The sequence below is a fragment of the Lobosporangium transversale genome (genome assembly GCF_002105155.1).
Source record: "Lobosporangium transversale strain NRRL 3116 chromosome Unknown BCR41scaffold_33, whole genome shotgun sequence".
Lineage (NCBI taxonomy): Eukaryota > Fungi > Mortierellomycota > Mortierellomycetes > Mortierellales > Mortierellaceae > Lobosporangium > Lobosporangium transversale.
This window is the reverse complement of record NW_019029011.1, coordinates 70,389-91,685: the sequence shown is the minus strand read 5'-3', so window position 1 is coordinate 91,685 and position 21,297 is coordinate 70,389. Positions and strand designations below refer to the sequence as shown.

General features: G+C 42.2%; 9 protein-coding genes across 9 annotated transcripts; 5 read left to right on the top strand and 4 right to left on the bottom strand.

Annotated features, from left to right (window-relative positions):
• Positions 1–589: 589 nt before the first annotated feature.
• On the top strand, positions 590–3,002 carry BCR41DRAFT_358239 (T-complex protein 1 subunit delta). The gene is made up of 5 exons (XM_022025011.1): positions 590–753; positions 1,088–1,140; positions 1,239–1,328; positions 1,458–1,970; positions 2,068–3,002. Exons 1-5 carry the CDS (start codon positions 654–656, stop codon positions 2,905–2,907), a joined length of 1,596 nt encoding a protein of 531 aa, XP_021878929.1. The 5' UTR covers positions 590–653; the 3' UTR covers positions 2,908–3,002.
• BCR41DRAFT_133939 (hypothetical protein) lies at positions 2,964–4,531 on the bottom strand. The gene is made up of 3 exons (XM_022019504.1): positions 4,412–4,531; positions 3,717–4,218; positions 2,964–3,626 (listed from the first exon to the last, which is right to left on the bottom strand). Exons 2-3 carry the CDS (start codon positions 4,209–4,211, stop codon positions 3,021–3,023), a joined length of 1,101 nt encoding a protein of 366 aa, XP_021878928.1. The 5' UTR covers positions 4,212–4,218; positions 4,412–4,531; the 3' UTR covers positions 2,964–3,020.
• BCR41DRAFT_133938 (hypothetical protein) lies at positions 4,532–5,616 on the bottom strand. Its single transcript, XM_022019503.1, has 3 exons — positions 5,149–5,616; positions 4,933–5,050; positions 4,532–4,840 (listed from the first exon to the last, which is right to left on the bottom strand). Exons 1-3 carry the CDS (start codon positions 5,578–5,580, stop codon positions 4,659–4,661), a joined length of 732 nt encoding a protein of 243 aa, XP_021878927.1. The 5' UTR covers positions 5,581–5,616; the 3' UTR covers positions 4,532–4,658.
• A 131-nt stretch (positions 5,617–5,747) lies between these two features.
• Positions 5,748–6,290, top strand: BCR41DRAFT_372690 (hypothetical protein; the record flags this gene model as incomplete). Its single annotated transcript, XM_022026710.1, has 1 exon — positions 5,748–6,290. One exon carries the CDS (start codon positions 5,748–5,750, stop codon positions 6,288–6,290), a length of 543 nt encoding a protein of 180 aa, XP_021878926.1.
• An 894-nt stretch (positions 6,291–7,184) lies between these two features.
• Positions 7,185–8,090, top strand: BCR41DRAFT_372689 (hypothetical protein; the record flags this gene model as incomplete). The annotated part of the gene is made up of 3 exons (XM_022026709.1): positions 7,185–7,287; positions 7,482–7,597; positions 7,695–8,090. The coding sequence occupies 3 exons, from the start codon at positions 7,185–7,187 to the stop codon at positions 8,088–8,090; spliced, it is 615 nt and encodes a 204-aa protein (XP_021878925.1).
• A 2,987-nt stretch (positions 8,091–11,077) lies between these two features.
• BCR41DRAFT_325359 (oligomeric Golgi complex subunit 6) lies at positions 11,078–13,897 on the top strand. The gene is made up of 8 exons (XM_022021577.1): positions 11,078–11,322; positions 11,472–11,602; positions 11,708–11,899; positions 11,991–12,161; positions 12,274–12,628; positions 12,728–13,267; positions 13,366–13,434; positions 13,520–13,897. The coding sequence occupies exons 1-8, from the start codon at positions 11,116–11,118 to the stop codon at positions 13,805–13,807; spliced, it is 1,953 nt and encodes a 650-aa protein (XP_021878924.1). The 5' UTR covers positions 11,078–11,115; the 3' UTR covers positions 13,808–13,897.
• A 545-nt stretch (positions 13,898–14,442) lies between these two features.
• Positions 14,443–17,463, bottom strand: BCR41DRAFT_424012 (hypothetical protein). The gene is made up of 2 exons (XM_022030360.1): positions 16,900–17,463; positions 14,443–16,734 (listed from the first exon to the last, which is right to left on the bottom strand). The coding sequence occupies exons 1-2, from the start codon at positions 16,993–16,995 to the stop codon at positions 14,512–14,514; spliced, it is 2,319 nt and encodes a 772-aa protein (XP_021878923.1). The 5' UTR covers positions 16,996–17,463; the 3' UTR covers positions 14,443–14,511.
• A 163-nt stretch (positions 17,464–17,626) lies between these two features.
• On the bottom strand, positions 17,627–19,319 carry BCR41DRAFT_358232 (hypothetical protein). The gene has a single exon (XM_022025010.1). It carries the CDS (start codon positions 19,304–19,306, stop codon positions 17,750–17,752), a length of 1,557 nt encoding a protein of 518 aa, XP_021878922.1. The 5' UTR covers positions 19,307–19,319; the 3' UTR covers positions 17,627–17,749.
• Positions 19,320–20,488: 1,169 nt separating this feature from the next.
• BCR41DRAFT_309277 (hypothetical protein) lies at positions 20,489–21,183 on the top strand (the record flags this gene model as incomplete). The annotated part of the gene is made up of 2 exons (XM_022020947.1): positions 20,489–20,524; positions 21,025–21,183. Coding segments are annotated over 2 exons (195 nt in total), but the record flags the coding sequence as incomplete, so codon positions are not given.
• Between the last annotated feature and the right edge of the window lie 114 nt (positions 21,184–21,297).

Genomic DNA, 21,297 nt, shown 5'->3' with positions numbered 1-21,297 from the left:
TCAACCTTTCAGTCCTCAACCATTCAAGGGCTTTTTAGACACGATAACCTAGTGGCTATCAGGGCTCTGGCTCAAGAGTAGTCGCAGCCATAACCTTTTACCTATACCACTGCGGCTCTCCCACATGACTCATGACATGATCCCAGAAATATTGAGAGCAGGGCCTCAAAGGCCACATTCAAGCCAATGGCCTCTACCTACTCGAAAGCAGGATGAGGGTGTTGACGGAAACGTGTCCAAAGACTACATCTTGGTGGGATGCACAAAATAAAAATAATAATGACATTTAACCGCTCTGTATTAAGAAAAATACAAAAAGCAATATAAGTTGAACACAAGGGTGGTGGGAATGCCAGTTATGGCATCGCCATCTATCGTGATTCTTGCATTGCCCGCAACATTGCTTGAATTAATGATGACTTAGTCTGTCCAGTCTCTTTGACATGTTCTGAGAAGTTTAATTCCTGAAGATGAATTGACCAATCACTATTTCCACGCGATCCGATGTCGTAGATAAGGCTACTATTATGCTATATGCTCGCAATGATTTTGATCTCGTTCTTTAGCGTTCTAAACCCATCTCTTCTCATCGACCATCCTTCATCCCTTTTCTTGTTTTATTTTATTGTTTTTATATACTCACATTAATCGCCATGGTTGACGTTGCACAAGCACCCAAGGCCGGAGGTGGATCGTTCAAAGATAAAGACAAGCCAGTTGAGGTTCGGCTTAGCAACATTATTGCTGCCAAGGGTACGCTTTATTTCCTTTGTCTTCTGTCGCGTCCACTACATCTACAAATACGTTTTGTCTCCTAAGAATAGCTACAGATTATTGTAGCAGCAATATGACTTCAGAGTAAACATTACGTCGTCATAATCAGCTGAATGTGCAGATTCTTATGTTCGACATAATGCAAGGATGAGCACACAAATAAAAAAAAATGAAAAACGACAAACGGATTGCAATATGCTGCCTTTTTATCCGATATATCCTATTCATTCTTCAACAAACCAACGTATAAGAAATTTTATTGTTATGGACTAAAATCTTTTTACTGGATTGATTTTACGATCTACTAATCTAGCTGTCAGCGATGCTGTCCGTACCTCCTTGGGGCCCAAAGGCATGGATAAGATGGTAACGAATGGTTAGAGACAATCACCTTATCATTAAAGCTTAATGATGTGAATTAGTTTATTGACATTGCTTTGCACTCTCCGCGTACTAACATGTAGATCAAGACTAGCAATGGTGAGGTTATCATCACCAATGATGGGGCTACCATCTTGAAACATATGGCTGTTCTCCACCCAGCTGCTAAGATGGTAATGTGGCTTATTAAGTAGCAAGTAGTAATAGCAGGGCGTTTCTTTTTCTTTTTTTTTTTTTTTTAAGAAAACATTCATTTATTTATCTTCTGTCATACCTCCTTGCCGCTGCTTGCACCTTAATAGTTGGTTGACTTATCTGCTGCTCAGGATGTTGAAGCTGGAGATGGCACTACATCAGTCGTTGTTTTAGCAGGATCACTGCTTGGGGCTGCCCAAAAGATGCTCAACAAGGGCATCCACCCTACCACCATCGCAGAGTCATTTCAGAAAGCTTCGCACAAGGCAAATGAATTTTTGACTGGGGTGGCTACAAAACTTGATCTTTCTGATCGTGAGTCTCTTCTCAAGAGCGCCAGCACTTCGCTTAACTCCAAGATCGTCTCTCAATATTCAGGATTGTTTGCACCTATTGCTGTCGACGCTGTCCTGAGGGTCATTGAACCTTCCACTGCCACCAATGTAGATTTGAAAGATATCCGTATTGTAAAGAAGGTGGGAGGAACCATCGATGACACTGAGCTGGTTGATGGCTTGGTTTTGGCTCAGAATGTTGTCAAGTCTGCTGGAGGTCCTACTAGAATTGAAAAGGCCAAGATTGGTTTGATTCAGTTCCAGCTTTCCCCTCCGAAGCCCGATGTAAGTCTCTAATATCCACTATTTGATCCCTGTGTTTTATCAACTGATCTTAGTTTCTGACTTAATCTCTTTGTCTTCTTCTTTAAATGTCAACTAGATGGAGAACCAAATCATTGTTAATGATTACCGTCAAATGGACAAGATTTTAAAGGAAGAGCGTCAATACTTACTCAATATGGTCAAGAAGATTAAGAAAGCTGGATGCAATGTCCTTCTTATTCAAAAGTCTATCCTCCGTGATGCGGTCAACGATCTCTCGCTTCACTTTTTGGCCAAACTAAAGATCATGGTCGTCAAGGACATAGAACGAGACGAGATCGAGTTCATTTGCAAGAGTACAGGATGTAAGCCCATTGCGGACATTGATTCATTCACAGAAGATAAGCTTGGTTATGCTGATTTAATTGACGAGGTCCAGGATTCTGGATCACGTGTGGTCAAGATCACCGGCGTCAAGAATGCAGGCAAGACAGTCTCGATTCTTTGCCACGGAGCCAATTCGCTTGTTTTGGAAGAGGCAGAGCGCTCGTTGCATGACGCTCTATGCGTCATTCGATGCTTGGTCAAGAAGAAGTACTTAATTGCAGGAGGAGGTGCACCCGAGATAGAGGTATCGTTGAGGCTCCAAGAGTATGCAAAGACGCTGCGTGGTATGGAAGCACACTGCTTCCAGGCGTTTGCTGAAGCTTTGGAGGTCATCCCCATTACCTTGGCAGAGAATGCTGGTCTGAATCCCATTGCCATCGTCACAGAATTGCGCAACCGCCACGCTCAGGGAGAGACCACTGCAGGAATCAACGTCCGAAAGGGAGCTATCACAAATATCTTGGATGAAAATGTCATTCAGCCTTTGCTCGTTTCCACAAGCGCTATCGAGTTAGCTGCCGAGACTGTCAAGATGTTGCTCAAGATTGATGATTTGGTTCAAACACGATAAATAGGCCTTCATTATACTTTTTTCTGTTCATGCTTTCCTTTCTGCTGTTGAGTTAAATTTTCATCATAAACAAAAACAAAAAGAACAAAAACAACAACACACATTGTACAGTTCTAAAAAAAGCGTTGTAGTGTATTGATCCTAGCAAGCAATGTTGATAAAAAGTGTGGGCAATCGTTCGAACTAAATAGTTTGTGCCAGGCTGGTAATGTGACCAAAGTAGAGTTATTCTGCAAGTCTAAAATATCATCAAGCACTTTGATAATTCGAATTGGTTCTTGCATCAAGATAGTTGTAGGTATTTGAAGTGATAAGATCTCAAATAATACCCCGGCCAATATTGCTGTAAATGAAAATTCTGACTGTTGCTGATGTTGATGCTGTTGATGGACTAATTTTTCCAGAATTGAGATCAAATACTCAAACAGTTGAAGTAAAAAGTCCGCCAGAAGATTGGGCTCGGGATGACCATTTTTCGAACCGAACTCCGCAGAGCCATCATCATTGAAAACCAGACAGCAACGCCATGTTGATGGGTCGTCCGCTGGCAAAAGCGTTGCAAATAAGAATAAAGCAAGGTTGACATCTTGCTTGAAATTCTCGAAATTTGAATCCTCTATATCGGGTGGCAGAATTGAAGAGCACCGTGGTCCATCCCTGTGCAGGAGAGTGCATAGGAAAATGTCCAGACAGAGTGCCGTTGCCTCATAAACTTGTGACTGGTTTATTATAAAAAAAAAAAAATAAAAATAAAAGCTCAAGTAAACCATGTCGACTTTCTTTCTTCTTTATATCGCTGAGTAAAGTACCTTGGGGCCAATTGACTGACAGTGCTCACGAAGAAGACTAAGTGCTCCCATGCTGACTGCTGTCATCCAAAGTATCCTAGACATAAATTGGATTGGAGCGACGCTACTGACCTGCAACAGTCGTTTGACAAAATTAAGAAGTTGGGAAATGTTGTCCGAAAGAACATGCTTCTCTGTATGTTCTATCGCCCTACTGACAATACTAGAAGATTTGGATAGACCCAATTTGATGCTGGATGTTGGTTCGAGTTGCTTTAATGTGACAATTACTGCCAGGTTATGTATTTGATCATTCGTCGTATCAGACATATTTGGTAGGCTCGTTTGACGGGCATCATTAAAAACCTTCGATAACTGAAGATAAAGAGAGTGTAACAGGGTCATGGAGTAACTGTCGAACCTTTGTTCACCAAGAATAGCACTCTGAATAGGTGTTGGCTCAAACATTACAGTAACAATTCCTGCGGCTCGGAGAGCTTCTAAAAATAAAAGCATTTGAGGCCTGTATTCGGTAATGAAGAGATAAAAAATCAAGTCTTGGTTTAGAGCGTCGTTCCATTGAGCTTTTGGCAAATACTATTGTTTGATCCGCACACATTGAACAGATAAAAAAAATAAAATCAGACTTCATTTTGACAGCTTTCTAAGAAAACAATGCTAGTATGTTAAATCATAGAGTAGGAAGGAAGTCGTACCGCAAACATCCTTTGCTCTTGGCAGTATTGTATAGGATCAGCTACAACGAGTTCTAGGTAATGATAGAGTCTAATCTTGACCTGCTCAAGGGCTGAGGATGGAGACGTCAATCTAAATTTTCGAGCCAGTCTGACTACAATTGTCCTGAACTCTATATCCTCATAACAGTCTTCCTCAAACTATAGAGAATATGATGTCAGCACACCAAAAAAGTAAAAATATAAAAATCAAGGCGAGCAATTTCTTTTATACATCCATTACAAGATGTGAAATTATTTCCGAAAGACGAATCCGTGTTTCCAGATGATACAAAACAAAGTCTGCAGGACCAAGGACAAGACGTAAGGCTGAGGTTCGTGCATGGATAGGCAGCGACATTGCGCATATGATATCAAGACAAACCATACTAGCCAAGGTACGCAGAGGGTCTTTATAAAAGGAAATATGAAAATTAGTCATAACTGGATCTCGATCTGCAACAGCTATTGCATTATATTATAATGAAATGACTAAAGCTTACAGCAATCCTTTGTATCTTTAAGGTGCATACAAAGCACAAGGAGCTGCACACAGTCCCGGGCCTGAGATCCCTGTGCTATGGATGCAATAACGACATTGAATACTGCTTTGGCATTAAACTGATAATGATTCGGAGTATATTTTAGGAAGTGCAAATATATCAGCAGTCTATAGTTTGTTTGATCCTTTAATGAAATGCCAGTGAGCGCAACAATACCTCAATCGATTCTGTAAAAGAAGACCCAGGTCGTGTCAGATTAATGATGGCATAAAATAGCAAGTTGACGGGCAAAAATGCTTCTTGTGAACTAATCCATGACTTGGCAACCTTCGCTGATTTCTTCTCCAAGTCTGTGACGCCTTGGGAGACCTGTTGCTCTGCATACGAAGGATGTGTATCCAAGTAATCCCTAAAGATTCTCAAAGGCAATGGAGGATGCAGCACTGAGGGCGAGTTGATCATAGTATCTTTGTAGAGGACTAGGATCGCTGCCAGTAGATCACTGGCTGTATCGGCATTTGTCTCTGCTTCTTCTTTTAAGGCTGATTTGACACTATTGTTAATCACGTTGTCTTCGAATGTTGAAGGTTGTTTTGTAGGCATTGATGAGTGATTAATGCTTGGATGTGATGCGCCATGGTAGTTCATGGTAACATTAGTTTTGGAGCAAGAGGAATGTTGTTGATAACAAAAAAAAAAAAAAAAGAAAAAAAAAGAAAAAAATGGTGGCAACACATCATCACTGTCACATATCCCCTGGTAGCACATTTTTCCTCCTGTCTTTTCATCGCAGCCATGCATTCATGAGACCCACAATGGATGCAGCAGACGAAAAACGCCTCAGCCGGATCACGTTTCAAGGCAACAACAACATTAATTATGATGAAGAGCACAAACAGCACCAAAAAGAGAATAAGGAGAAAGAGATTTTACCAGACAACATTTATGAAATCCTTCGTCGAATGCAAGAAGAATTCAAATGTCCCATCTGGTGTGATGCATTTCATACTCTCAACCACCTACTTTCTAAGAATACAATTCCCTGCCTGGATAGTACTAATCTTTTATGTATTGTATCTTCATTTGCTGCTATTGGTAGTCTAGGAACAATAGAGCAACCTATGTCGACCGGTTGCAACCACACGTTTTGTCGTGAATGCATCCTGCGTGCGCTGGATCGTAAGGATGGATGTCCGCTCTGTAATACCCATATTACTAAAAGGAGTCTCAATAAAGTTGAGCACCTGGAGCGTCTGATTGAGAGTTTCATGCAGCTCAAGGCCGCCTTTGAACATGAGGATGGATTCTGTAATTTTGACATACTTTTTTCGTTGAACGGATTTGCCACCAAAAATTAATGTATGATTTGTACTCTTAATGTTGACCACATGATCACCTTACTAGCTCTTTCACAGGCTCCAAGAAAATATGACGCCGCTCCTCTGGATAATCTGTCACAACTGTTTCCATATCCAGAAAAAAGTGAGAGGTCTGATAACGCTGTGCCGCAACCACAAAAACAATCAGAAACGCATAATGCTAATACGGAAAATATAGAAGGCGCAAACACCGTCGAGCCTACAATCGAACCGATGGCAGAAATAATACCACACCGCTCAGAAAGTACCGTGGATATGAAACTTGATTCCTTCGATGTTGATCTCGATTCAATTTCCCCGGAGCAAGCAGCCCAGTTGGCTGAGAGGATGCTGTCTTTAGTTTTACTGACTCCTCTTAACAAGGAAGTGTTAGAACAGATGGATACTCCCTCGCCATCAGTGCAAGCGACTATAGCATCCGTGTCGAGCTCACTAATTCAAAAAGGGCCACAACCGCTTCACCACTATCAGCAACATCACCCTCAAAATCAAGAGCCGTTATCAAAAGTGAAGCAGGAGGTAGATGACGATAACTCGCATTCATTTTCATTCGGATCAAGACAAAGCAATTCCATGATAAAACCAGAGCCGAAACGACCTGTGCTAGAAGAGACGGCCTTGGACTGCATGCCAACGCAAGAAGTGCCTTCTAGAGAGACAAACTTTGAGCTATGTGCGACCTTTATGTCGGCTCAAAAAAAGGTACCTCTTAGAATAGTAAGACATGCCTTTGTTCTGGCTCCATGTAGGCAGAATGCTAGGTCACTAACAATTTGATTTCGGCCAGCAACAAATGGAGAATACAGCCAAAGCCTTAAAGACCAAAGTTATTGATGGTCTTTTAACTCCAGCAACACACGTTGTAATGGATACATGTATGTCTGTGCTGGAGTATGCAATATTGAGGAAATGGAAAAAGACAAAGACAAAGCTTTACCATTTATTACAACTGCTGACTTTACACCTTATTTCCTGGGTAATTGCGCTACCATCACCCTAGCTCAAGCACAAAGCGAAAGTGGTAGTGGCAGGACTGTCAAATTCTTTCTGGGTGTTTTGCGGGCATCCTGGGTTCTCCGATTTGAATGTAGGATTTTTTTAAATTTGTTTGAGGACGTAATGAGACATTACCAGTCTCCCTTACATATACTCTTTTTTACTTTCCTGTAGGGATTATTGCATCCATGAATGCTGGATATTGGGTCGACGAAACCGGATACCAGATCCACAATAATGAGTATGGAACGAATGCACCGCAGAAATCACGGGCAAGTAAACTCAAGGGGGTAAGTTTATGTTCTGATAGCCCTTTATGCAGCTTTTTTGTTCAACCGAGTTTATCAATTGCCGTTATTTCTATTTTATTTTATTGCGTTTGAATAGGATCCTCCATTGTTCGCCGGCTGCGAAATGCAGCTCTCTGGACAATTCGGTAACCCCACTAGAGATGAAATTGAGCTCATGATTCGTGCAGGTGGAGGAAGAGTTGTGCCTCAACTCTTTCTTCGTGATATGCGGTTTGCAAAGTCGATAGCTGCCACTACATTGCCGCCACCATCAGAAAATGGAAACGACAATAATACTGTGCGACATCTTATCGTCTTTGATCAAGCAGGAGAAGGAGTTATTAGCAGTAGAAAGCTTAAAACGGAGGTGAAGGCGATGCGTGAACTGGGACAATCTCTAGGCAAGCGCGTAGAGGTTGTTCAACGCAAAATTTTGCTTGAGTGCATTGCAGCATATGATATGGATAGACTTGTGGAGGCGGACATTGCATAGAACTCCATATATACAGATTTGCCTTGAATGCAGGTGCTTCTCAAGCAATCGTTTAGAGCATAAAAAATAAACAATAGGATGGAGATGAGGTCGCTCTCATGAGATTCATAGTACTCAATATAAAATGCAGCAGTGGCGGCAAAGGGCCGCATCGAGCTTGTGATGAACGTCCTGGCAGAGTTTGAATCCATTTGAGGAGAATACCTCTAATGAAAAGCTTTTGATCACCGGGCCCGCTAAACACCTTATCGTAATGGCCCCTTTATGCAAACGTCCAACAAACATGGATCTCATACATCCCATCTTTTGAATAAATAGTTCTTTGTGGGCCTACATCTTATTCTTACTGCTTCATCCATCTAATTGTCTGATAGAAACTTTCAATCGTCAAGGGGCGCATGTTGAACACTTGTGAGCAGAGCAGAAGAGAAAGAAGGACGAACAATGATCTACCAGTATATTTTGCGGCCTCTAGTGTACCACTGGCGCCATCGATCCGATCGGTTCACATCAGTGGGGAAAAAAAGAACGTGAAAACCGCTGCGTATAGGGTTCTTATTTCTTTTTTCTGTTTAACCCTACGCCAATTTCTTTTATTCACTTTTCCTTCCCTTAATAGTCCCATTGATATTTTTCACATTACGTCCTTACCTATACTACCTTTTAGTAATGGGAATCGAGGGCCCTCGGACTCTTCTTCTAAAGAAGGCTACGAGACGACTCTTCACTACCACGCATCAGCCTGCTCGACCTTTAACCCTTCCAACTCCTTGAGCCACAGCACCTATACCAGACTCGATATCCCGGGAACCTTAGTTCCCATAATTCGAAGGGCATACTCCAATCATTCCCTAGATACAGCCTACAAGATCCTGGAAAGAGGGCTGGGAGGTATAGAACGCCTGGGAACCTTGCCCACTATCTCGGTGGCGACCTCTGTGAGGGAAAAAGGCTTACTCATATACACTGAGAGAAGGTGCGAGCCAAGGCATTGATAGACGCTTAAGAAGGGCTCGACGAGCCAGATTGACGCGTGGGAAGCAAGCGTCGGATCTGAAAGAAACAATTCTTGACCATTACAAAGGCATTATAGGTAAAGCCTTTCACTGATCGAAGGAAGCATGAGATTTGTTCGCGAAGCACCTGTGGAGCAAGAACTGACTTACTCAAGAATGTTAATTCCAAGTAAACGTCGCTATTGTGACTGGTTGCCAGCTCGAAGTTATTGTGCCTCGAGACAGTGATTCTGGTGTATAAGCTTACAAATGTACTTGCCACCCTGAGCATTACACGGGTTCAGCTAACAGTACTGTGCATAGTGAGCAACTGGCAGCCCGACTTGGAAACATCCCTAACTACGAAATTGCCAGGAAGAAGGATGGATAAATTAATGGCATACTATAAAAAAAAGTCTAAAAGTTTGGATATCATATTAAAGTCCCTCTTTTTTAAAAAAAGAAAAAAAATACCCCAAGAGCATTGTATAAGACCCTTGTGAGACAATGAAGTGAAGAGAAACAGAGTAGCTGACAGGCACTTTGAAGACACTATACGGATTTCCGTGGATCAACAGCAAAGCAAATGCCTGTCAGCTTCACTTCAGACTCCTGTACTTGGTTTGAATAGAAGGTGGCGTGGTAATGTACTAGCTCTTTATCCCTTTTCCCCTGCATTTCCGTTGTTCTAGCCCACTTTTGCAACCTTTACATGGACATTGCATTCCAGAAGAACAAGTGCTCAGATACGTTCAATACCTTTCGCTCTATCGGTCGAGTTCCTTTCTAATAGCCTCCTTCTGCCGCAGGAACGAAGTATAAGTGTCGAGAGCGGTATTCATTCAAGACTCCCGAAAACTCGAGCATGCTCCTCCAGAGGTCAAAAAGCAATACAGTAGAAAGAGCAAAAAACAACTCTAACGCAGATGCTCTTGCTAGCGAGCAAAAGAAGCAGAAGGAAAAGGCGACAAAGCCACGAAAAACGGTGGACGAAATGGATAAAAATGGCTTGACCAGGGCTATGCAGTATGAACACCGAACTAAGTTCTTGATATCGGAACTGCTAATGGCAATCTAAACAGAATACTGATTGATAAGCCCCAATTGAGGTCCAAAATTAAGATCTGCCTTCAAGAAGTCATTTGCCATACTTTGAAGAACAAGCGCACTTGCCAGAGTGCTATTGGCCAGTACATTGAACAGTTTTCAGCTACCGGTGTCAGATACTTCATCTGAACAGTATATATATGCGCTCCACTTTTATTTTTTCTTTCGGGTCAAATCGGCTTGGTTACATAGTTGTCAGCCTGAATGAATAATATTCCTCCAAGTGGGACAGATTACTATCCACTAGCTTTATTGCTCCAAGTGCAGCGCATTTATGTACAGAGATGTGATAGCCACAACATAGCTAACATCGTCCGTGGCTATCTGCTCTACTTACAGCAACTTCTATATATTCAGCCAACACAAGGATGGAAATTATCCTTGGACGATGACAATCATTCAGTTCACACTAAACGTCATACACTATTCGAGATAGAAAGCTACGCCTCTAACGTATTTTGAGAGACTTGTGCTATACTCCAATAAGATAAATCCACGCTGCGGTTAAAGATCAGTCTGCAATCATGCTTGACCTTTGACGGTGAGGAGCATTGTACATTAGAGTGATGCAAATCTGTAAAAGCTTCCATCTTTCTCCACATCCCCATCACTTCTTCATATTTCAGATCTTCGTTATTGATTTTCAAGACAAATTCACGCTTTCACATTCTACTATCAATATTATGTGATAAGATAGATCCGTATGACAAAAATCTATTTTATTTAAGCTTATGCTAATGCATTCTCACATGTATCATCTGTTCTGCTGCTTGATTATTAGGCTTGCACCCGATATCGTTTGTGATGAGTTTGAACGAAGGTTCTGTCAAAAAGAAAATTTAGTATGCATCTAAATAAAGTGACTTTTTTTTTTAAAAAGTAACCATTCGTCTTTCACACCTGTCAAGGAGAAAAGAACTATTATGAATGCAAATCCATTGGGCGCCAAGCTGGCAAAGCTGCTCTCGTCCTCGCTTGATGACCCAAAACTCAGGACATCGCTCGTGGCTTTGTCTGATTTCTACTCGGTCAACGCGGTAAACGCGCGACACAACCTCAGAGGTGACATCGAACGAAGAGGCACTGAAGTCAACTATGAGTTCATGTATGAATTGGAGAAGGTCAATATGGTAATGAAACGAAGAGTGAAAACTGGAATGAAAACGGTGCTAGTGCATCATCTCAGCTATATCCTTAGTCGCCTTTTTTTTTTGCTCTCCTGATTAACATGGCCGAGCAATCTGTGTGTTCCTGAAAAAAAAAAAAAAAAAAATACTAGCAATTCTTGGAGTTAGAGGCAGAGATGAACGCAATGAACTCGCTTTGTCAAGAAATGCAGGATAGACTCAACTTGGCAAATGACAAGACTGAGGCACTTTTAGAGCAAACAGATGCCTTGAGAGAACAAAGGTTATAAAAAAAGGTGATTAGGCTATATAAGATCATACATAGATTCTATACTCTCGTTTCTAATACATTATCCATCCCAATTTCCAATGATTGATTCGACAATAGTAAAATATGCCAGGTGCGACAGACAATCATGGAGGCTTTTCTGGAGCGGTTCACGTTATCAGAGTCAGAAATTACAATTCTTTGTTCAACAGCTATGGATGTGACTCCTTCATTCTTTAATGCACTCGAGCACTTAGAAAATATCCATGAAGACTGCAATGCACTCTTAATCACAGAGCACCAGAGAGCAGGGTTAGTTGAATTCCGCTATAAGGATCGAGATTTAAGCAGCGATTGATGAGATTTCGTACCTAACATTCAGTTTATGGAACTTAATATCTAGTCTAGAAATCATGGAATCCATGCGCACATACCGTAGCATCTCTTATGAAAAATTATATCGCTGGATGCAAAATGAATGCAAAAACATGACTCGACCTGACGGGATGATGGAAGTACGGGAAGTGACTAAGAGGGCCACCCAGGCACTGAAGCAAAATGACCACTTTTTTAAGTAAGCTTGCCTTATTTCCTTTTTATTCCGCGCAATACAAGGGATAGACCCAAAAACAATGGTCAAGGATGTTAACTCATACTTCGAACGGAACTTATGCTCTTAAAAATAGACTGATAATGGAGGAGCTGGTCCATGTCCGTCGCAATGCCATCCTCAGAGCTTTTATTGACGCTTTAACAAGGGGAGGGCCAGGAGGCACACCCCGACCCATCGAGCTGCATGCTCATGACCCGCTGCGTTACATTGGAGATATGTTGGCATGGATTCATCAAACAGTGGCAAGTGAACGCGAATTCTTGGAGAGCTTGCTGAGTAGCGAGAAACGAAACAAGGATCGAGGACAAATAGAGATCAAATTACCCAAGCCCAGCCCACTTCGACTTGCTGAGAGCGATATGTCTGATACTGAGATTATAGATTCTCTACTCGATAAAAATTTAGAAGGAACTGCTAGGCCGTTGAAGGTATGACTTGGTTATATTTCGATAATACGTTCGGGGCATTGCAAGTATTAATGACAGTTCATCGGTCTTAACACGAAAATATCGGAATAAAATATATAGTCTCGAGTAGAACAGGTTCTTATATCGCAGGCCAACGCCATTCAAGCCTTCAGAATCTCAAACCTTATCAAGTTCTATTCGTCGACGATTGACAAAGCCATTGGCTCAGAAGCAACGTTGTCCAAGACACTCCATGATATCTCGCAATCATCCATGCAGGTATTTTATGAGGCTATTGGTAAACAGTCAGCAGATCTTTTGAGACGGCCAGAAACGCCGGGAGCCGATTTAGGGCCCACTTCGGCTGTTAAGGAGATTGTGTTGCAATTGAAAGAAATAATGAAGTCGTTTGATACATCATTCGTACAAGCAGATGAAGGAAACCAGGACTTTGCTCCGATCTTGGGCGCTATTGTTGATCCGCTCTTCCAAGCCTGTGAGATCGGTGCAGCAAACCAAAATACCTTCAATCGAGCTATTTTCATGATGAATTGCCTGCACTATGTCCAGACGGCTCTTATATATCCGTTCACGAAACATAAAGTCGAAGAGCTTGAAAAACAAATTCAAGAATATGTTGATATTGTTGTTGTTGAGCAGGTATGTAATAATTATCTGCAGTGTATAAGGCATTTGTTCCTCAGAACCCAAGTCTGATCATAGACACGCTTTTCTATGGTATTTTTTCGTGCCTTTAGCATATCGTATTGCTCAAGCAATCTGGTCTTGCGCCACTTATTCAGGCTATGGAAACGAAGGATGAAAAGGTAATCTTTTTATAAGATTTGGTAGGCTATTTTTCCTTTTTGAAAATATCACCATGCCAATGCTGTATTTTTTTGTGCCAAATAGGTACCCCTCTCATCAGTACCTAATATGGATGCGGCATCCATATCTGCAGTACTTTCAAGGTTAGGCTACTTTTTAGGCTCTGCCAATGTGGATCTGACATCAAGGCTATCCAAGATTGTATCATCTAGACTGGCCAAGACCATCAGCACACAGAATCTAAAACTATTTGTAGATGCATACCGCCGTATGTGCGAAGTAATTGAGGACCCTAGGAACGGGTATGACTCCCCAGCTACGATCCTAGTACACACTGCAGATGATGTTGAAAAGCTCCTTGTAGAAGGCTGAGTTCCTCAAGCTCAGAATATTCATTTTAAAATAGATTATCCCATTCAAACGATACATTGTTAGCAGAATATTTTTACACTGTAGTAGAGCAATCTTAAAACAAAAATAGTTTTTTTTTTTTTTTTCTTTGGGCGCGCAAGGAAGTGCCATCGAGATGGTATTTTTATCTCTGGCCGTTACTGGCAGAATATGCACATGCATTTGCACATCGCTTTGCACCTCTTTGAGGTGATTATTTCGCTTTACTACCTATTGGGCCATATCATACGCCATGGTCAAATCCATCAGTAAACTTTCCATTAGCAGCTGTTGATAGTAGTCCTTAACCAGTGAAAAAAAAAAAAAAAAAAAAAAAAAAAAAAAAAAAGCATCACCCCGCACTCTCTTTCTATCTTCTACTCTTCATTCTGCATTGTAAGGATATTCTGTGCCCACCGAAGTTTATTATGAAGGAAGAAGAAAAAATAAAATAAAATAAAATAAAATAAAAATAAACTACTTTACAATAAGGGATTGACATTGTGTTTGCTGGATTACAAATAAGAACGTGTGGTAAATGCTCAGACCGTGTATTAAAAGATGAAGGCGGATAAATTAAAAAAAAAAAAAAAAAAAAAAAAAAAAAAAAGAGAGAGAGAGAGAGAGAGAGAGAGAGAGAAAGAAAGAAAGAAAGAAAGAAAGAAAGAAAGAAAGAAAGAAATGTGCTATTGAAGAGGAGGTGTTGCTCGAGAAACCGTCCCTTCGCTATCTAGCTCCGTCTGTGGTGGCGATGGTAACGGTAAAGGGCGCGCAGAAGTGTCAACAGACGTAGTTGCAGTTGTACTCACCGGCTCCGCAATTGGAGCCATGGTCTGTACTGCAAGGCGAGCCCTCGATTGAGCATTGGCTTCCATCTCACGAACCACGGCTTCAATATCTGCAGGGTTAATTGAGGAACGCCTTCGATCTTGGAATGTTGGCATCGGATTGCGATTCGGATTTGGGGATGGAGGCGTTGGAGGTACGCTGCGATGTCGATGTCCATCCTCTTCCTGCGTAGGGTCTAGTTCTAAACCCTCATGGCTCCGCAATATATTCTCTGTGTTTGCACTACTAGTGCTGTTTGAAGTGATAGCTGGGGCCGCATTACTATCAATGTGGTTCAGCATTAAAGTTGGTATTGATGTAGTAGGTTGTGACGTTATTGGCTGATTATTTGGAGATGATATGGTAATCGCTGGGCAATTGTGGTCTTCAAAAGTAACAGTATCTTCAGTTGATTGCTGTCTACTACGATGCAACTCGCTGTGCGAGCTAGAAGGCTCTAGTGAACTTTCATTTGTGAGTTCTGTAGATCCGGTTGAGGATGATTGATCTTGGCCCTGTGGCCCTTCCTGTCCTAGATCCTGTTCTTGCTGCGACTGGCTGATGATGGCGCTTGAATTATCTGAAGCAATGTCAGGCGACCCGTTCATATTGGAAAAACGTCCGATAACACGTCTCCTTCTACGTCGGCTCATCTCGCCCGTCAACAAAATTTGATGGTCTTCTTCAATATTCAATCCCGTAGCAAGCGCATTTCGCATAGCAGCTCGGCCTCGTTCTGTACTGTCACTAAACTCGAGGTAGCGTTCTTCTAAGGGGGCTTGTAAACCAGAGCCTAGACTAGAGCTCGATGTAGAGAGAGCAGATTGAGATGCATCTCGGTTGATAGTGCTTTCGGATGTGGTAGTTGAGGACGGCGAACTTGGTGGGTACTGAACAAGCATCAAACCATTTTCACGGAGTTGGTATCGTGGTTGATGCGGAGTCTGTGACCGTTGAAAGGCTTGATATGACTGCTGTTGCTGTTGCTGTTGCTGTTGCTGTGATTGTTGGGAAGAATCTTCAGAGGGCAACACATGTTCACCATGCAACCTGCGATATGCCTCCTGTAATGGTGATTGTTGAGACGCTTGCTGCTGCCTTTGTCGCCCTCTAGCTTGCAAAGTCTGAATATAAAACTGTCGAATGTGCTCCTGACGTAACTCCTGGGCGAAATGCTCCTGCATATTACGCATCGAGCGGACTCCATGCATCTCGCCAGAAGCTGGCTCGTAGACCTCAGATGTGAAGGATATACTTGATGTTGATGGATTCCATCCTTCAATCCGAAAACTATCCGGTGCACTTTCCATGGACGTTGAAAGGTCACCTGCTCTGGATGGTGGTCGGAAGATAAAAGCGCGCTGTCTTTCAAGAGTTTCTCCGCGTCTAGATGGCCTCCTTAATGATCCTATTGCGGATGCAGTCACATCAGTAACACTCGTAGAGCCTGACGATCCGCTCGTCCCCTCATTATCCTGTTGGGTCCGATTTTGCGCTGATCCTCCGTTTTCAGTGAATGAAGAGTTTGATAGTGCGCTCATGGCCCCCAGGAGTGAGGATTGACCTTGCTGGTAAGTGTACAAACTTTGTGACAAGGATCTTTGAGCCATTCTAGCGCGTCTGGATGAACTACTTCCGAAGCCTTGGTTTGCAAGGAGATATCTCAGTGCGGCTCCTGAGGAGCTAGATGTTGGCGCATTTTCTGAGGTAATAGGAGAGCCAGCAGCACTTGTGGTTGATCTCAATGTTAAATCCCTCTCACTTGAGGATGTGCTGCCTGATGAGCGCTGAGCGTGATAATGGTGTCGATGCGTGGCAATGCTAACTGGACCGAGGCTGTTGTTGCTATTACTGCTAATGTCTGTGCTGTTGTCGTTGTTTCCGATGCTGTTAAGGGCTCGGTTATCTGGCATGGCATAGTGGTGGATGGTGTGTGGACGAGGCTGTGAGCGAGCATTCGGATGAGACCCTCTGTAACGAAGTGCAGTCTCCTTAACCAGAAAGTCGAATACACGTCGAGTGAAAGGGTCATTTTCATCAAAACAATCCACCAATTGCTCAAAATCAAAGGTATAAGATGGCTATATTTGATAAGGCAGGCAAAATGTTGCGAAGCAGAAGAGAAAAAATCACAGGTCAACACAGTTCACAACACAGTTCATATTGTTATAGCGTCACATCTTTTTTTCCCTTCACACCCAGAGAGTTTAACGGCAACAACAATAATATTAATAATAAAACCATACATTTTCTTTATTGACAGTGTCGAGAATCCTGTCAAACAGTCGCTTGATTTTTGTCATCAATTCATCCTCGAGATTGCGACCCACTGGTAGTCCCATGGCTTCTTTACTTTAGAAATTAAATTCAGCTGCTGTACCCGAGCTCGTTTTTATGTGAAGTATTTACAATAAGGACAGGAACTAAGGTCGCAAAAAAAAAAGAAGGCCGGCCAACAAGAAAAATAGACCAGAGAGCAAAACAGAGAATAACGCTCAGCGTGGAAGGGTTCAGGAACAGGCAAAGTGCTTGTTATGCAAACAAAAAGAAGGAGGAGAATGAATGAACAAAAAAAATAAAGAACAGGAATCAAGTAAAAAAGTTTGTTCATGAGTTATAAAAGCATGTTTATCTTTTCTCTGTCAGCGAGGAATAAGAATAAGAGGCGATCAGATGGAAATGTAGTTTTGGTTTGCTTTTAATGCAGAAGATGATTCAATGGCTTTATTAATCAAGATGGAGAACAGAATATACAAGTCAATTAAGAAAATAGCAGCAGAATAAGCAAATAAGAAAAGCAAAAAGTTTTGGTAAGATGAATGGAAGGATGAATAAAAAACTTTCCAATGGTGAATTTATTTATCCCCAGGATTCCCTTAAGTATGCATTAAAGGGAAGCAGCTTGCCAACAAATCCCTTAATACAAGGGACCATTTGGATCCACCGTTCCATGCACTAATTAGTATTTATTTATCTCGGTAATTTTACGCGTGAAAAAGTAAAAAAATCGAATGTTCTGAAGCCCTATCCTCGGCAGCTTAAACTCTTTAGAAAACTAGTATATCTCTTTTGCCGATCTTTGCTTTTCTGGTGGACTCATCCATAACTAATACCATTGCGATTAAATATATCGGCAATCGATTTATCGATGTCTGGATCTCTATCTTCGGGGCCAATAACTCTCATCAGACACGGCCAGTTCTCCACCATCCAAATTGCCTCCTCCAACCCCATCCAATGGCTCTCACGGCAGAATACTAAACATCTCAGCTGCTTCAGACCAACCAACTTGTCCAGGCCCGACTCCAATCTCAAATCCAATGTCCTTGTCCCAGCAATTGAAGCCGTCACTCCAGTCAATTGAAGGTTCTGGAGCTTTGTCAATTTACCTAGATGTCCAAATACTTTCTGCTGCTTAGCCTTTCTCTCCTCACTTTCTCCATCAGCACCGTCAAATATGAGATCAACATCAAGCTTTTTTAATTTTGAGCAAACCCATTCTTTTCCTTCAACAATCTCTGTCACTGTGATCTCGCCCGACCTCAGTGTGATGAGGTGTTTACAGCTTGACATGATCGTTTGGACTATACCATATTCAGAATTGAGTGAGATGACCGTTAGCATTTCGACTGTATCACAGAGCCTTCCTCCTCCATCCAGTGAACTCCTGGACTTAAGCAGCTCGCTCAGACAGAGGGGCCCAAATTCACTCTCCCATGCATACAACTGTTGAAGTTGATTCATCTTTGCTAAAAGCGTCGCCAAATCCTCGTCTTCCAAAGGAACATCCGAAATGTCTAATGATTCCAGACATGGTAATGGCCATGGATCTTGCGTCAAAGTCCTGCAAAAATCAAGCGCTTCATCCTGCCCGAGGTCGTCCATCAATTTGAGCGATCTCAATTCTGGACAGCTTCGGACTAGAACTGCTAGATCGTGAGCCTCAGATCTTGGCGAACATCCCAGGACTTTAATCTGAAACAGTGTCAATTTTTGAACATTTCTAATAGTGGGTGCTGAAATTGAGAGAGCGACTCCGGGCTGACTGCCAGCAACTTCAGTATTGCTGCCGAAAGCGCCCATCAGGCCTCCAAATGGCCATTGAAGATCTACATTAGTCAACTTCAAGACTTTGAGCTGACTGCACATTTGAAAGAATAGATCAATTTCCTGTGTCTGGACAACAAAACCGTCAAGCTCAAGTTCCTTGAGATAAAAGCACTGAAGCGCAGCCTTGCTGCTGCACAAACGAAGTGTACTAGCATACGCCTCAATCTTGCATTCTCGAAGTGTGGAACTGTTAGCAATCATAAGGTTGGAAAAGCTGCTCTGGATATCCTCAAAGTGCTGCGTATCCCCAGACTTGGCTGCTAGGCTTCGAAGACGGCCACACCCACGTAAGGATAATATGTTTTCTGGAAAGCAGCCAACGAAAAAAATCGACTCGATATAATGCTTGTACTTGTCAAGTTCCTGGCTGCCAAGAGAATGCCAGTCAGTCCATGGAGTGACACTGATAGATCTCCATAGAAACTTAATGAACGCCCTGTGGAAAGGCTTGGAGACATAAATACATGATAGAATATCTCTTCTTTTAAGATGAAAGACTATTTTGTCAAGCACCTCAGGAATGTCAAATGGATGGAGCTTCATTGAATAATGGAATGGGTTAAAAAAAGGTAGTGTATAATCGCGTGTCTTGGGCTCCTTTTATAGTTTCATTCGAAAAATCCATCTTATGACTCTGCAAGGCCCAACGGCGACCTTTGCTCCCGGAACTCAAGCTGTCAGCGCTCGTACCAGCGCCTGGCTTTTGTCCCAGGTCCAATACTAAAACATTGATATCTCCTGAGGGCAGTCTCAGAGCTTCCGTAACTTGGTGACCATGAAGGTTAATAATCGACCTACCAAGGGTTGATGTGATTTTGGAAGGTAGAGCCGAGCCATGAAGACGCTTGAACTTTACACACTTCTCCGAATTTGAAAGCCAGCAGCTGCAGGCGGAACCCACCTGTTTGATCGTTAATCTCAACAGGTAACCCTGTTGGTCGTAGGCGATAAGCTCAAGGCTCGAGACCCTCGTTTCGAATCTTGTTGACATGGCCCACCGCCTGGTCCAACTCCAGAGCCCTTGCAGTCTTCTTGTACCCTTTATAGTCTTGTCTAAGAGCCTTCACCAACATGACCAAAACTCCTTTGCTAGCATTGAATTGATCTCTAGCATGTCATTGCCTCTGAACACTGGTAAAAGAGACAGGTTGTTTTTTTTTATGTTTCTTAATGGTAGTTTTTGTTTATGTGATATATAAGACCATCCCAAACAAGGTCAATGTGCAGTGTCGCTGTGCTTCCGGAACTGTTATTAATACTTCTTCTAATACTTATGGCAATGTTGACTTTTTTTTGGATCACATCTACTAATCCAGGTTTATAGCTACGTTCTACAGTGGGTTTTCCCGTAGAGTCAAGCTCTTTTGGCACTTACGAAGCGCCTTGTCAAAATAATCCTGGTGCTCAGGACCCAGTCATGAATGAGTTCAAGGGTAGTGCTTGTGGCTGTGCAATAAAGGATTTATCACGCGGCTGAAACAACCGGTGTGGCTCCGTTCTCATAATGCAACTCCCATTGTTCATTGATATATATACCATATCCTTTAACATGTTCAGGGCCCTCCGTCCCTCCGCTGCCCTTTACCGCTCTGCGGTTCTGTACAAGAACTCTGTTATCGTTGTTTCTTAGGATGTTTCTCGCAATACCATAGCTTTGAACTTTGCCCGTACCTACGGCACCTCCACCGGACTTGCCTGCTCTGATATCGAGAAGCATGTCCTGGAATCTTGGGTGTTTTCAATAAGATTGATCCCAGCAAGGTAAAAAAAGCATTCCATCCTTCATTAAGGATTATTGGAGAATGGGAAATACGGATAGTCACCGCTTCGATACGATTTGATTCGGAACAGCAATTTGCACTCCCAAAATTCTAAACCTCATACTTCAAAAAAAAAAAAAAAAAAAAAAAAAAGGATCCGGATTGTTAGTCAGTCATCTCTGAAAAAAGTGATCAAACAAATCGATGGACTAGTGCTGCTCTATTGGATTTTGCGGCAACAGCGCTCTTGTGGCTAGTCGCTCTTTCGTTGCAAATCCTAATCTCGCGACAAAGACCTATGCAAACTTTGGTGCGACTTAAAAGTAACAGCTCCAACCATCCACACGCAAACTTTTATATATACAAGCACACGCAGAGCAATGCCATACAAACATTAACCTTAGCTGCTCAGCTCACGTCCTTCTACAAATGTTAACCAATTTACTGAATTATTTCCTTTTCTACTCCTTTGATATATTTCTATTTGGGTCGGTACAACAGATCTCTCCTCAGGCTAACTTCAACTCCGCTCTCAAGTTGGATTCTTTGGGCAATGTCGAGGTTGTCATGGCTATCGAGGTTCCCGATAAGGATGCTGATGAGATTAAGTCTGCTGCTCAGGCTGTTGATTACATCTCCAAATGCGAGGATGCTCACTAAATAACTATTAGTCCGCGTCTTCGTTATCTTTCGTTTAATGTCTTCTTCCCTCCTCTTTTCTTCCATAGCACTCTAACTTCCTACATTCTCTTTCATTTGTTCAGATAAAAATAT